The sequence below is a fragment of the Pieris rapae genome, chromosome 3 (genome assembly GCF_905147795.1).
Source record: "Pieris rapae chromosome 3, ilPieRapa1.1, whole genome shotgun sequence".
Taxonomy (NCBI): Eukaryota; Metazoa; Arthropoda; class Insecta; order Lepidoptera; family Pieridae; genus Pieris; species Pieris rapae.
This window is the reverse complement of record NC_059511.1, coordinates 7,439,162-7,456,294: the sequence shown is the minus strand read 5'-3', so window position 1 is coordinate 7,456,294 and position 17,133 is coordinate 7,439,162. Positions and strand designations below refer to the sequence as shown.

General features: G+C 32.1%; 1 protein-coding gene across 1 annotated transcript; it reads left to right on the top strand.

The window, feature by feature from the left end:
• The first annotated feature begins 82 nt into the window (after positions 1-82).
• On the top strand, positions 83-17,121 carry LOC110993283 (exostosin-2). Its single transcript, XM_045634598.1, has 7 exons — positions 83-802; positions 1,082-1,838; positions 4,731-4,914; positions 11,878-12,037; positions 12,412-12,532; positions 13,075-13,233; positions 14,225-17,121. Exons 1-7 carry the CDS (start codon positions 267-269, stop codon positions 14,444-14,446), a joined length of 2,139 nt encoding a protein of 712 aa, XP_045490554.1. The 5' UTR covers positions 83-266; the 3' UTR covers positions 14,447-17,121.
• The last annotated feature ends 12 nt before the right edge of the window (positions 17,122-17,133 follow it).

The window sequence follows — 17,133 nt, the reverse complement described above, 5'->3', positions numbered from 1 at the left end:
TGACAACAACTCATAAGACACCTGACAGTCACCGTTCTTTATAAGTGTCATTGTCGTATTAGTTTGCACTCTGTCAGATTCAGCGACATTCGACAGATCGACTCGACGTTTCTCAGAAAATTAAGTTGATTTTGTGTATGGAGAAGGTTTAGCATTGTAGTGTTTTAAAATTTTAAGAACTTTTGAATGAGAAATTAATTATTATTTACATAATGATGGGTGCGATATATAAATTAACAGATCCAATTTAATCGTTAAAATCACAAATGGCTGCGGATTTGCTTTTAAAAACGAGCAAGCAAGCGAAGTATAATATATCGTATAGGAAAATTCTGTATCATAGGTTCTTCGTGGGTTTACTGTTGTTTATAGTGATATCATTAGTGTTTACTGTAGTGTATGTTTTCTCGGGAAGTGTACCGCGGACAAATTTTTATGAAGTAGTAAATTTGGAAGCTGTTAATTTACCTATTCAAAAACTTTCTAATGAATATGCGTTTTCGGCTTCTCGTGTGTTAAATTGCACGTATTGGAATTGCTTTAATGTTTATAAATGTGGCCGAGGAGGGCATGATAAAATAACAATATACATATATCCACCACAAGACTACAGAACTAATGATGGGAGATCAGTTTCACGTTTTTCTAGAGAATTTTTTGAGATTTTAGAAACAATAAAGAGTAGTAAATATTATACTCCTAATCCTGATGAGGCATGTTTGTTAGTGCCTAGTATAGATACATTAAATCAAAACACATTTTCAAGCTCACATATCTCTCAAGTTCTGCAGTCATTAAAACAGTAAGTTTTTACAATTCTTGAATACATTATAAAACATTTAATCAAATCAATCATCACCTATCACATATGGATAGTGCTTAGTACAGGTTATTTTAATAAACATTATGTATTAATATAATTAACCTGTAATTTAAAAATAAATTATAAATCACCAAATCAAATTTAAAAAACACAAAAAAAAACTTTACCTCTTTGATTGTTGATAGCATTGGCAATGTATTTTGAATTTTTGCATACACAAAGCTTCCAATTTAAATTGACATATTTGATTTTGCACAGTTGGAACAATGGAGAAAATCATCTCATCTTTAATATGCTGCCAGGATCGGAACCAAATTACAATACTGTTATTGACCTTAACACAAGTTATGCAGTTATAGCAGGAGCTGGATTTGATACATGGACTTTTAGATATGGATTTGACATATCAATACCACTCTACAGTCATATTGCCTCTAATATCAACAGTACACAGCCAAAACAAAAAGATTACTTAATAATTTCAACACAGATCAATATACCAGATGATTATTTAGCAGAACTTCAAGGTATTGCATCATCATCAAATGACCTATTACTGTTAGACAGTTGTAGGAATGAGAGAATTGATTTCACAAAGAGGTGTGAGTACACTACTGGAAAGCAATTTGAATATCCAGAGGTATTAAAACATGGATTATTCTGTTTAGTTGTTCGAAGTGCTAGATTGATTCAGACTGTTCTAATGGATGTATTAGCGTCGCAATGCATTCCAATAATTATAGCAGATACTGTAGTAATGCCATTCAATTCTCACATTGATTGGAATCGAATAGCAATTTTTATATCAGAGGACAATATAAAAAATGTATTAAAAATCGTACATTCAGTGAGCAATGAACGACGTGGAGAATTATATTGGCAATTAAGATGGGTTTATGAAAGATACTTTGCTAACATAGAGAAAATCACTATGACGACATTGGAAATTTTAAATGAAAAAGTTTTTCCATTGTCAGCAAGAATGTATGAAGATTGGAATATGCCAGAGCATTTGGTAAGTTTTCACTTTCACATTCACACCCAATTGTAAAATGCCACAAATTCGCAATTAACATCGTATTTTTTTAAATAACAACTATTATTTTCAAAATATAAACAAATATTTTGTGAATATTTGTCGTTGCTACTTCTATTTAAATGAATTATTGAATATTATGAGATATTTTTTAAATTGGAAATATCATTGGAAAAATCCGTCTTATTGGAAAATTATAGTTCTATTAAGACGGATTTTTAAAAGGGTCATCGGAACCTAAGACTCACGTCATCGTTTTATCAGTCAAACTCTAGGCCACTTGTAGAAAAAAGCATTCACCAGCCACGAATATAAAAATTGCAGTCTAGCATTTACAAAGTTTATTAAAAAAAACATCTTAAAACAATGAAAACATTTTTTACGTTATGCTCTTATTGTATTTTAATTTTGATTTAATGTAATATATCTAAGAATTTACTGTTTGACGTATAGATGATATCAATCAAGAGGGTTTTATTGATTAGCTGTAAATATTTGATTGTTAATGATTGCCCCAGATTATATTTACTTAGGTCAGTGTTCATTTAGGTACCTTGTAAAAACATTGTTTATTTATTGCGGCCGCTTTTGTGGCCTATTTATGCCTTTTAGAGTTCTAAACGCGTCAATGGAATTAATTCTTCTAGATCTACATATTTAAACAAAAATATGTTCTTGTCATCGTTTTTTGGTGTCGGTGAATAAATTTCGATTAGTTTAAAGAGTTTTCATTACATATTTAAATCTTGTTAGTTAATAAGATTTATAACATATTTATTTTTCATATATCGTGATCGAAATTCTATATGGTAGGAACTCAAAATACCCCGAATAAGAATTCTACTTCACATTTCGGCTACATAGCCGGTATGTACTACTGCATAGGATAGCTAATTTCGAGGTTCGAATAAGTTTTTATTGATATATTTATGAGACAACAGTATAATAGTATAAATATGATTATATACCATTTAATGATTTGAGTAGTAAAAACAGCTATAATATTGTTAGAGAAGCCCAATAAGATGATTGACATAAAACATTCAGGATATCTAATTGCTTATATTTATTTATTAGACTAATCCCAATTCCATAATGATTATTGCTATTATAAAGCATAACTATATGGTTTTTCATGTTTCTATATATGTCAGCACAACGCCGTTACTCTCAGGAAAATTATGTAACTATACATAATCTGAGTAGTTTGTGCGGACACCCGAGAACCGGCGTGGAATTAAATGCCTTAGAATTATACTTTCCAGACTTCGAATTTTTCGAAAGAGACTTTGAGAATTCGAAAAACCGCCACGCCCGTGTGGGTTCTCTTTCCGCACAGACTAGAGTGGGATGGATCCCAGATATCGGTGTTAACTGTAGTTAAGGGATACATGATAATACTTACACAATAAATTAAATAATACGGCTTAAAAATACTTAACATGGTGTTAGTGTACATTTTTTAATGACAGCACATTTTCATGGAGAGATAGAGAAGACATGATCAAGCGTTCCATTTTTGCCATAGCTATGGAACTCTAAAAAAAGTCTTATCACGAGAAATCACATTCGTCTTACTTATCAGCTGGGTTAGATTATAATCTAGGCTGTGATATCTAAATCATGCTCATGCATAAAACGCATACCGTTGTTATCTATTGCGTGAACCAATCCAATGTTAATCGAGTAAGAGACAATTTTCTCTTGATAATAATGTTTCCGATTATTATTTGTATAAATGACGGTATTTAGACTAGTCACATTGTTTCGGGGACTCAAGACTGCGGAGATGACTGACCAATACCCGCCGTAACCACGGCAATGCCGAACTGACCGCATTTCGGAGGCTTCGAGGTTGCTATCGTATTTCCTTGGCATTTTCTACAAATTATATTACTATAAAGAATTTTACTACTGTCTGAAATGCAGTTCCCAATCAGCCTTTAAGGGTTTCGGGTAACTTAGTTTTTTAATAAATCGTAGGCGTACCTACAGCCTGTATCACAACTTATTAGGCAACTTAACAATTATAATAATATATAGGGAGTAAATACTTAAAACTTTTTGATTTTATTTATATCAGGTTCACCAGATGTTAATTGATACCGCGGCCTATAGACGCTCTTGCCAGAGTACTCCGGAGTGCGTTGCCGGCCTTTTAAAAATTGGTACGCACTTTCCTTGGGAATTAAGTCGAATTGATTCGGAAATACTTCAGTCGGCAGCTGGTTCCAAATATTACATATATTTATTCAATCCATTCTTTGAAATGCGATGGAGGTTAAAGTCAATACACGAAAGAGCGTAGCGTATAGGCCGGCAATTCATTTGCGAGTCTTATTGCATTGTGAAGGTGGGCTTTATCATAAGGAAAGCCCGTCTGCTCTATAAAAACCTATAATACTGTACCATTGATGATGAAAAAGTTCACTATTTATCTATATTATAAGTAAAGCTAAGTCAATAGTGGAGTCATGTTGAATATAATCTATATGGAAATCATAACAGACAGCTTGAGTAATACTGATAACTAATGTCCCCAGGCACGACGTCGGTATGACTAAGCAAATAGTTTCATTATTTAACGCGAAACTTAGGTATTCAATAATCCATTCGATGTTCGAAGAACCCTCAGAGAATAGTCGGGATGAACAGGAGGTTCTTGACATAATTGAGTTTTGGCTCTGATCTAGTTTTGAAGATGCTATGTGCTAATTTCGTAATGTATTAAAAGTTACTTATCAGATGAAAATCTTTTGTGTATGCTGTATGCTGATTTATTGTATCTTAGTTTTTTGTTACCGAAAAAGAATAATATTTTACGTACTTATCAACGCTATGATAATTCAAAATGTAATTGTTTGTTTGCAGTACGGGCCTGTGAATCCCCTTTTCCTCCCAGTAACAGCACCAAAGGCGCCAGGCTTCACGGCTGTCATATTGACATATGACCGCGTCGATAGCCTGTTCACGCTCATCAGAAAATTGGTGCGAACGCCCAGCCTAGCGAAGATTTTGGTTGTATGGAATAACCAGAAATTGCAACCACCGCCCGGTGAGTTTTTTTAATTGAATTTTAATTAAACTGTAGATAAGATTCAGAACATGACTTAACGCTTAGTGTCACTCCCACACAGGGGACAAAATCGTCTTTCTCAATCTCACCCTATTCTTCAGCAAAAGATATTGGTCAATAGATGTGTGTTTTTTTTTAATTCTATTCAAATTAAGAATCACTTTAATTATTAGATGTAGTAATAAACTATTCGTGCATTTAATTATAATATTTTTTTAAATGTAAAATACGACCGAATAACAAGTTAAAAAAGTTTTGTAATTATCATACGCGGCACGGCGGAAATAGTTGCTTGAATTAGAAACTTGCAATCGCCGCGCATGAAAAGTGTCAATTGGATTAAATAGTTCCGGAGATTAACATCCACGTCTACGATGTTTCTTTTAAAAAAATGTCTATTTTTTTAGGTATGTTTATGATTTGTCTATGATAAGTGTTACTAGACACTAATATATTAATTTATTCACTCTCTCCAAAGCACTTCTAGCGTGCAAGCATATAAAATGATGTTAAACTAAAATTTAGGAATGATGCTTGAAACTAATTGAAATGATGTATTTAATATTTAAGAATGTCGGTAATTAGGCCATTAGAATGCCTTTCCTTTAATATTCCTTTGAATCTTACGTTTCGTCAAAAGTATAAATTGAGTTGATATTTCTATAATGACAACGGCAAAGGTACATTCTTTGAGATTCAGGTCATACCAATTGTGATGACGACAAAACATGACCTTTCTATAGAATTTGAGCTGCAATTATTCGTAAATTCCTTTATACATTTATTGATACTATAGTTATGAATCGTGGAATTGCTGAATGCTTTGCAGCCTTTAAGTTAAAATAATTATAACGGGTTTTAATTTTCTAGCTTAGCACGATTATAATACCATACAAGAATCGATATGAAAATTAATTTACCTATATGTTATATATATGCATTCTTAAAATACAAGAAAATTGGATGCTTCATTTCCAGACATTCACATCATATAGAAACAGACAACACAAGGAACAAAATTATAGGCAAAATAAAAACTTAAACCTCATTAAGTGTTACAAACAAGATTATCGCAAAAAGACTGTTATGTACTGCATATTAATTTAATCAGAGTCTATAAAATGAATGAACTATTTAATATTTTTATCTCAAAGCTTTCGTTTGAGAAATGCAGACACAGCTTTTTTAAGTAGCAGTCCGGTTTGAGCATCCTCTATGTTGGAAGTCGTATTATAAAGGGCGTCAAAGGTTAAATCTATCGGCAAAAAGTGTTGATAGCTCGCCGATCAAGCTATAATTGGTTTCATGAAGTTTTGACTTGTCTATCCTCAACCGTGATGGATTGCATGTTCGAAACAAATTTGCTGAAACTGAAGTGTTTTGACAGTGTTAAATAATACCTTGTTTGAAAAAACAATACAAGCGTGGATAGTTCTGTTCGCACGCACCGTGTATCGAGAGTGAAATTAAATATTTAGATTGCAATATCATTTGTATTCGCAACACAGTAGAAACCATTTTTCACTGTGCGCTATTGGATATTAATCGAAATACACTTTCAATGTTTTTTCAATGAATCGTTTTTGCTATGTCGTTTTGAACGTATATTGTAATAATATTTTCTGAATGGTTTTCTGGTTGTATTTATTCAGTGTACAATATAGGACTGGGAAAATTCAATCGTGTTGTGAAATAGGGCAGGCTTTTGTTGAAATATTTTTTTATAATATAATAAATTTAACGTAGTGGCGTTTTTACCAGCCTAGTAAAACGGTTGCATTTCCGTTTGCAATTTCAACTGTTTACACTTACTAAACAAACACTCATAAGGGCCCATAATACTTGCCCTTTCAGAGTTCTTCCAGTCTAACAGGTGGTCAACAAGGTATTGTTCGAAGTCTTATACAAAGCGAGCTAGTGTTCAAGTCACTATGCTCGAGTATGCTTTTACTGAAAACGTTTTCAAATACGTTTTTGCCTAGAAGTAGAGTCCCGTGGGGCTGTCTGTGATACTATTTATATTTATAGGAAAAATATTAAGGTAATTTTCACAAGCCGCAATAGCGATTATGATTTTAATATGGAACTGTCAGTTTTTGCCGCGTACCACCACTTTGTGGAACCAGCTGTCCACTGAAGTATTTCCGAACCAATTCAACTTAGGGTTCTTCAACGTTAAAACACCGGCAACACACTCGGGACGCCTCTGGAATTGAGAGTGTCCATGGGCGGCCATCACTTAACATCAGATGAGCCTGCTCGTTTGCCCCGTTCTATAAAAAAAAATATAACCGTAACCTCAATAGGACTTACATACCTACTACTAAGTTTTGATTTTGAATTATAAATTTAAAGAATATTACCCAAAAACCCAGTATATTACAATAGATATCTACTTCTAATGGCGATTTCTATTGTGAAATCAGCTATGAATCAATTGACTGTCATCCGCCCCGGCTCCGCATGAGTAGATAAATATTCACGATGATTTCACAATCGTTTTTACTCTGTGAATTAAAGAACAGTTTGACAACAGAACGTGACTTAAACATAAATCTGCATTCATTTCAACTTGAGCTGTCAAATGTTTTTAAGCGGTGTGAACCCAAAAATCGTTTGGGGTAAGAAAGCTGCTTCATATAAGATAAAGTCTTCTACGGTCTTTTACGAACTATAAAATCTCGGTGGTGGCGACTTCAAAAGTTTTAAAAAAGGGTAGCCTCCTCCCTCAAAGGCCGACAACGTAACTAAAATGGATATTTATGGGCTTCGATGACTGCCCTTTTTGGGCGGTGAGGCTCGTTAGCTCTAAAAAATAATCTTCGTATAATCATTATGCTGAGCTTAAATGGAGGCTTTTTTATTCCAAACTGCCGCCTGTCTCGTGTCATGTCTAGTGCCTCATGCACTTAGCGGAGTGGACGTATTTTATCCCGTGGTTGACATAAAAATGAACCGAGATTTTTGTTCAACCGTAGAGTTTCGTATAGCTCACTCATATAAAATGCTCTCTTATGCATTTTTGAAATGGAAATATGGAAATTATTAAGCCGTAGTGGATGTAAGATAACGAACGTTTGATACTGATCTAGCCATATTTTATTATTAGGAATTGTGCTTTTTTGAATTGGGTTGAGTTGGTGATATTTGACACGCGGCGGCGACTTTTTTTCCAAAATTTTACACAAAAATTAAGTCATTTAGGTTTTTAAAGTAAGTATGTCAGTAAGTATTTTTAGATCTCGTATTTTTTTTTAATATTAATTTTAATTAACGTTAATAACTCATAAAAATACATAATATTTATATTAATATAAAGTAAATAATTCGAAAATTTGGATTTGAATATACCTACGGAAGTCTTAGTGCTAAATGAGTCTCGTTTATGAATCTGTTCCTAAGACTAAGTTAGCTTAACTATAAATTTAGTAAACCTTTTATCATCTATGTTCTTTTATGTATAGTATTACTTGTATATAATATTTATGGTTATAAATCGACGTACGACTATAAATGGTTACATATGAAGTCCGCGTTTATTTCAAGAAAATATTGTTTTAATATTAAAATTGTTGATGAAAATACTCAGTCGCGTGTAAATGCAAGTGGAATCGTAAGAAATATATAGGTATTATGAAACGTATTTGTAAAGCGCTTTTAATAAAAAGTTGCAATGATGAAGTGATTAGTAATGGTTCGCAATTCCTTTTAAATGTTGAAAATAAAAATACAGCTTTTAAAAGAAAATTTTAACTTTTATTATAATTTATCGAAATAATATGTTCATTGTTAATAATTAGGGTTTACAGTATATGTTCCCTTTTGTATCTTAACATTTTTGTTAAAAAAGATTATGTTCTGTAATGTTGTAAGGTTTAACATCTAACTCCCCAGATCCCAATGGGAGCCCTAGCGGAAACATTTATACATCTGTTTCGTTGACAATTTTTATTTAATAAATTTATTAATTTACACTTCGTGATAAGTTTCCGTGTTAATTACTCACGAAGATAAATCCATTGATACACAGCTGGGGTTCGAACGCAATGGCTCATTAGAGAGGTATAGTTATACGTTTAACTGGCCTAACTCGGCTCTGTCACTATAGAGTAGCTGGTATTGTGGGGTTTACGTATTATTTAATAATGATATGAATATATAATATATGTCAACAGTCATTGCCGGCAAAAGATTTAAGGTTTAAATGTTGTTCTACATAATATAAATATTGTTCTCTCCAAGCGGCTTGATCCTTTGGCGTTGCGTAGATATGTGGGGTCAATATGCATCTTCTACCGCATTTACCATGGAGAGTGTTCAGAGGGGTTGTTTGGAGTAATACCTGCAGTTGAGTTTCATCATCGGATGTCGAGGCAGAATACGAAATTCCGCCCGTATCACCTCGACGTCCGCCGCCGACAAATGCGCGTCTTTCAAGGCAGTTTTTGTAGCGCACCGCCGCTTTGTGGAACCAGCTGCCCACTGAAGTATTTCCGAACCAATTCGACTTAGGGTCCTTCAAGAAAATAGCGTACCAATTATTAAAAGGCCGGCAACGCTAGCCCTCTCATGGAGAGTGTCCAATGCCCATCGGCGGCGGTTTCACTTAACTTCATGTGAGCCTCCTGCCCGTTTGCAGGGGGCAAGGGAGTTTAAAAAAAAAAGAAAAAAAAATCCTTCTACATAGATCCTTTGTAGGTAATATCTATCTATATTTTGTCATAGATTATTTATGACGACATATTAGTAACTTAGTGTATATTCGTCTTAATAAAAAAGCTTTAAATTTTGTACAGGGACTGTATGAAATATTTAAAGAGAGTATTGTGTTAGGTACGTTGAAAAGAAAATTAAGTTTTTGTTTACTTCTCTTTAACTAGAGATGTGAGACAATGCATAATGGCGTAGTTGTAATTACAGCAGGGCAAAAGAATATTATATTTTCAAGGAATAATTTATCACGGCGACTCTGTCTGCATTATACTACAGTAACCCGACAGCATATCTTCTACGGTTTACGTTAAGTATACGAACGTGTTACAGATAGCGGGTTTTTGGGCTTGATTATTAAAACGTATTATTTTTTGTGGAGGTGGTGTACATTATAATAGTTATTATAGTTTAGTTTAATAATGGCGGATGGTTTTGCTTTTGCATCTAAAACAAAAGAGAATCAATTGTTTTGTTTAATAATAGTCTTAATTAGGTTAACCGTAAATATCAAGGGTGTAGCAGTATTAATCCATCAAATAGATACAATCTTCTGAAAAAGAAATAGATAGCACATTTGGAACAAATTTGCATAAATACTATTTTAACGCTATAATAAAGTTACAAACCTTGTACAGGATTTGCAATAAAATTAATTAAACATCCGTATTATTCATCTGCAATATTTTATATATTTAGAGTTCCGAAATTATATTATTTATATTTATCTATGACGACTTACGTGTCTCATCCCTTCAATTTTTTCGGCGAAAATCAGGTTTAATTCCTATATAGAATCTGCAATTTTTTTAGAACAGTTCATAGAGATCGGACTTCATACTGCGGTTGTAAAACACACTCACGCAATTTTGAACGCATCTATAAATACATATATGACAACCAAGTGGCAATATTTTATTTCTAAAAAATCATCAAATATTTTTAATATATTATACAATATAATAATTATATTTTTAATAATAAAAATAGTACTTTATTGTTAAAAATATTATTACTACAAAGGAAAACGAAACGCAAAGCATGATATTAAAATGATTGAAGCTTCATTGCTGAAGAACATTATTGCCTTTGCGAAGAAATCTGTCAGTTTCAGTTAGCTAACATCAGTTTAAAGCTCGTATTGCAACTCGTGAAGCACGCGGAATCTACTTTCATTCGGATTAAATGATTTTACACATCTAAAATATTTCACAGTTATTTCATAGAGTAGAAATCGTGGATATTTCTGCTGCAACAATTAAAGGTGAGAATTTAATTGGAGGTATAGATAAATCTTATCTTATTGATTACGAATATAATGCAAATTCATCTAACTATTGCTCTGCGTGTGGTATTATCCAATGTTATCACTATAATTAAATATACATTCCAATACAGATAAGCAAATGTCGCTTAACAAAATAACATCAGTTATATAAAAATCGGCTTGAATTAAGTCCATTGTAAGCCTGTCATCAAAATGTAGGAAAAGGGGGAATTTAAAGACAAGTCTCCCAGGTCCTTTGGGTCAGATCAGTCTCAGATCTAACAAGTAGGAATTGATGTATGATGTTATGAAGTATGATAGAAGAAGGCAGGAGAGATTTGACACTCCCCTGCTGTCTGGCTTCTCGGCGACAGATCTACCTGATATATATATATATATATATATATATATATATATATATATGGCCGCGTATATGACCCTATTTAACTAACTAACATTTGTGTACTTATGTACACGCGTTAGTAGTTGTATTTCTTTGGCGTAACAAGATAAAAATGATTTTTTATCTTTCGCCTTATTGAACGTTTGTAGAAAAAACGACTAACAATAGAAGATAGGTATTTAAGTTGAAAGTTTTATTAAAACGCATTATCTAAATAAAATTTATTTATATGTCACAATAAAATTATTTTTATATAATTAAAGAAATGGACATTTATATTTTAAAATGTTGACTATGCTTGATGCGCTTCAGAGTGTCAGATTTTGTGACATTGCACGCACGCATTGTACAAAATTTCATCACTTCAAAACTCGTCAAAATTTTTCCCTAACGCGCCAAAAGAAGTATAACTCCAAAAAAATTAATTGTATATATCAAGTGCAGACCTACTTCTTCAATTGGGTTTAAAACCCACGAGTTGTATTAATCGCCGACTAATAACATTTCTGTAAAGTCAATTACTTTGCAAGTAGTTATAATAATAGTAATTTTACTTTTCCAGCTTCCGAGTGGCCAGTGATTAACAAGCCGCTGAAAGTGATACGAACGAAAGAGAACAAACTGTCGAATAGGTTCTTCCCCTACGATGACATTGAAACTGAATGTCAGTTGACTATTGACGACGATATTATTATGTTAACCCCTGATGAATTGGAGTTTGGGTAAGTTTTAAACTTCTATTTTAATTTTTAGATCTGTAAGGTCTCCCTTAAATCTTATCATACATCTCTTTGTCTAGCTAGAGACAATAAAAGCCAGCAACACATGTGGTTAAAAATATGGAAAAAAGCTTGAAAAGAAAGTTTAATGTATACATAATAAAGGATTCGTATGGTGCTTAAATCAACAATGCCGTAGCAAATTTTTTTTGTGGAGTGTAAAATATCTAAGTTCAAGACCTGAGTTACAATATGAATTGACCTTTAAGACATTAAATTTATGTCAGAAGAATATATTAAACGATATTATGTTATGAGTAAGGTGTAATAAAATAAATTTTAATGTTGATATTTGAATATTTTTTGCCAAATTCCAGGTTTGATGTGTGGCGAGAGTTTCCAGATCGGATAGTGGGTTTCCCATCCCGTCTGCACGTCTGGGACAATGTAACCGCCACCTGGAAGTATCACAGTGAATGGACGAACGAAATATCTATGGTATAACATCTTTGTTGTTGTCTGTGTCCAACCTATAACTACTATACGTGGAATCAACTCCTGAGTAGTAGTTATAGTTTCTGAACTACGGAAAATACAAAAATTATGCAGAATTCATTTAAATAAAAAATAATTTTGAAAGCTTTTAATAAAGACATTATCGATGAACAAATGTGGGAAGATTCGTGATTATGATTTTAGTAATAATTTAGTTAATAGTACTTTATATTATTACCATTACGGTGTTGTCATTTTAGATACTCTGTTTAGCATTAAATTGCGTTAATGCTATATTCTGTGAATAAGTATACATACATACCTCCTTTAACAAAACATTTATGCATTGCAAAGACATGTATTAATATGATACATAAGCGATTCTCAATAGTAATCAAGTTTCGATTTCATATATAAATTATTAAGTGTTTCTATTTCAATTGTATTTTGTCTTTATGCAATATATAATTTATTTTTATTAAATTAATATTGTCCGCGCGCTTATTAAAACTTTCTAAATAATTTGGGTAACACAATCTCTAAAGGTGTTAACTGGAGCAGCATTTCACCACAAAATCTGGTCGTGGTACTACACACATAAGATGCCTTCTGAGATTCGGCAATGGGTGGACGACAACTTCAACTGCGAAGATATCGCAATGAATTTCCTCGTCGCGAATGTCACAAGAAAGGCACCTATTAAGGTATTTTTGCATGTTTTTCTGAATTTTCGTAGTTGACATCATCTATCTGTCAATAATTTGAAATTGTAGTTATTAAATTTGTAAAATAAATTTAGTATAACACTGTTAATAGATCTGATAAATAAGCATCAGAGACTATTCAAAACACCGACAAATTTTCCGTTTTCAGAAAGCTAAAGGTTCAAAGAAAACAAAATGCACTCACTCTTATTCCTAAACCTGCGTCATGCCTTATCATGTATGTTCATGATACTGGCTGTACTTTGAAATTACGCACAATTTTTTATATGATATGATCTGAATTATATAATACGTTACATGAGATTCAGTTGCTTTTACATAGTTTGTGCACACACGGTAGAATAACTGTGTGTATATATCTTGCCAACAAAGAATGTCGTCTCCTTTTTTTTATAATAAATCCATTGGAGCATTTAGAGCAGTTGGCCTAGTGGCTTTATACGTGCTACTCTCATCCCTGAGGTCGTAAGTTCGATCGCCGGCTGTGCACCAATGGATTTTCTGACTACCGAGTACCGAGAGTTTTTTACGCCGGCTTTTTCTCTCGGCCTACACCCTCTGTCTTTGCCGATGAGTAGGGATGCCTACAAGTTTGAATTGATTGACGTGGAATAAGTGATACCTAGAAGATCTTATGTTCCAAAATAAACGTATTTTATTTTTATTTATTTTATGTCCGCATATAACATTCACTCGAAGGGTAAAGGAAAACATCGTGAGGAAGCCGACTTGGCTCTGATTCTAGCATTCTTGCCTATAGATTGACAAATTATCATGAAATGGATACAGAAATATATGCCCCAGAACAACATTGATTTATTTTTATTAATATAAGCTATTAGATCAGAAATTTACAGTAATAAACAAAAAAATACACAGTAATTCTACCGTGTGTGCAAATGTATAACATTTTTAAAACTATGAGCAAAGAATGTCGTGTGTTAAATTTCTATTAAAATTAAAATTTCAGGTGACACCGCGAAAAAAGTTCAAATGCCCTGAATGTACGAACACCGAAATGCTTTCGGCGGACGCTAAACATATGACGCAACGTTCTGCTTGCATCGACAAATTCACGAAAATATATGGCCATATGGCCTTAAAATCGGTGGAATTTAGAGCTGATCCACTGCAATATAGAGAAACAGGGTCCGGCATACCCCAATTGTATCCAGAAATTGGGGCTTTGTGAGTATTTACCCGTCGATATTAAGATAACCTAGATCGCCTAGAGGCTTTGGAAACCCAGTGTTTAAAATCGCGCGAAAAGCCTACAACTAAAACTTGTACTTTGTTGGTACCGGTTCATTAGCATTTATAAAGAAATAAAAAATGTTTAAAAATTGCAAATTTAGGAGGTGCTCAATTCTAAAGCCACTTTCACGTCACGATTTTTAAATAGCCATTTTTTAAATTAAAAAAAATGTCTGTCGTACGAAACGAATACGTGCGTGACGCGTACGTTACGTATGTACGTTTTATAAGTGTAAGATAAAGGTTCGAATGAGGTGGCCTATAGATGTGTGTTAAAGGGTGCGTAGATCAAGTAGGGCCACCATTTATGTTTAAGTCAATTTTTTGACAATTTGTACGTTTCAATGTCGCATAAAGTGTAAGGAATTGTTATTTCATATGAAAACCATTCTGTTCGTAATGTCTTGTAATGTCAATCTAGATGTTTAATGTTAAGTCGTCTTTGAATAGAAATGGGCTTAATTTGAAATGTCTGGTTTTTGGATTTTATTCTGTTTAAAATCTCGATTGACAATACAATTGCAGCGCTCCTAGTTTCGGATGTGTGGACAATAAATTTTGAAGGCTGTAAGCAAAGTTAATGGGAATCGTCCCATGAACCAGGGTAAAGTAGAATTAATGACTCATTTATATCCTTTTCACATTACCATACTTTACCTTTTTTCTTTAATGTAAAGAAAATTTCGCATAATATTTTAAAATTGACTACATGAGAGAAGATCTCATAGATTTTGTCTGTGCCATTTTATTTTGAAACAGCTGTTGTAGATTTAGTTTCATTATTTTTTGTTAAATCTGTTACATTGAAGTAATTTAAGTATTTTATAGCACAATCATATAAGTACATAAAAGCCCTGATATTTTAAAGTCCCAAACATATCCGTCGATACTGTAGAACACTATAATATAAGGAAGGCTGAATTAGTTCCGATGTCGACGTAAGATGGCGTTACATTAAGTTTTCCTATATTCTTTATTTTTAATCCTTAACTTTAATAATAAACAAAAAATTAACATATATTGTGAGCTTCTGTTGCAGAAGAATCTTATTGTAATACTAAACATTCTTTAATCTTAGTAGTTGACGCAAGTACCAAAAGATTCGACTTCCGGCTTAATAACTGTAAAACGTGTACAAAAAAGTCATCATGCTCTTATTACAAATACAAAAAGTATTCAATATTATAAAGATGACCTGTTAGCAGTTTTTATTACATTTAATATCTATAACTTATTTTTCATTGAAAAAATATTTAGTTGGAACGGATTTTTGAATGAAATATATCAAATGTCACAAATCAGACATAATAAAATAAATTTTATTAATTTATATTATATGTTTCATAGATATAATTGGAACTAAAATTCGATATTGTGTTAGAAGTATGTCCCTAGAAATGTAAAAATCAAATTCTAAATTATTACATTTGAGAAATGTAGTTTAGGTATATAGTCCATTTTGACATATCGGTGCTTGTAAAAAGAAAGATTATTCCAAAATGAAAGTGTAGATAATATATGGGGAACGCACGAATGTAGATGATAGGTGTAGAAAACAATTATTTTTTGTATCGATCTTTTTCTTTAGCTAAGTAAATATTATTTAATCTGGGTGTAAACTAAGAAAAGATTTTTCTATCGTACAAATATTGACTTTATGTATCCTAACTTTGACAGAACGATTGATTATTGTAAAAAACGCCATCTATCGGCGAAATACAAATAGATAGCTTATTATTGTTTAGTTATTTTAAAAACAAATACAAAATAATTGAATTACATAATTATTATAATTTAATGTTTGACAGAAAAAGCATGAACAGTTTTCCAAATAACTACGATAGAAAAACCTTATTTTAGATGTTTAGCAACTTAGTTTGTACGAAATCGCCATCTTGTATAGTTTATTCCACTACTCGTTTGACTGATGTCAAAAACGTATAATGTTAGATAGCGTAATAATTTACTATAAGTATAAAATATTTTTTACTTTTATAAGATTCCATATTTCTGTTAAATTTAAGCACCGATTTTATATGCCATTTACATCTTTATTTATTAGTTTTTGTACAGTGAATGAATTTTATTTAAGTCGCTTAGAACATCGTAGCCAAAGAAATTGACAGCTAGTCTTGTGTAATCATTCGCATTTAAATGAGTTAGATGAAGTTACCAACGTTATTTAAACGACAGACTGAACTATCACTGTGTGTTAGATAATTGCTAGTATTAGTTGTAGGTGTGTTGTCTGTCTCATTTGATTCGAAATGTTGGTAACATTATTGTATTATTTTACACGAAATTATAATTAGTTTTAATACATGAAATGTGTTAATAGGCCTAAATTTTTATTTGATAGTTGAATTGATTTGTCTAAATTTTAGGCCGTATTGTATCAATCTTTTATGTATGATTTTACATCGTAACTTAAAAATAAGTACATATTTTGTGTTATTTTTATATATTTTAATTTTTGAATATCACACAAGATATTTTATGTGTTTGTAGAAGTGTGTTTAGTGTAAGCGAGTACTTAATAGATTATTTGTTGCATTGTACAGTGTGTAAATAGTTTATTATACTGTGTATAAAAGAAGACATATCAATTTGTAAGTGGTTATTTTA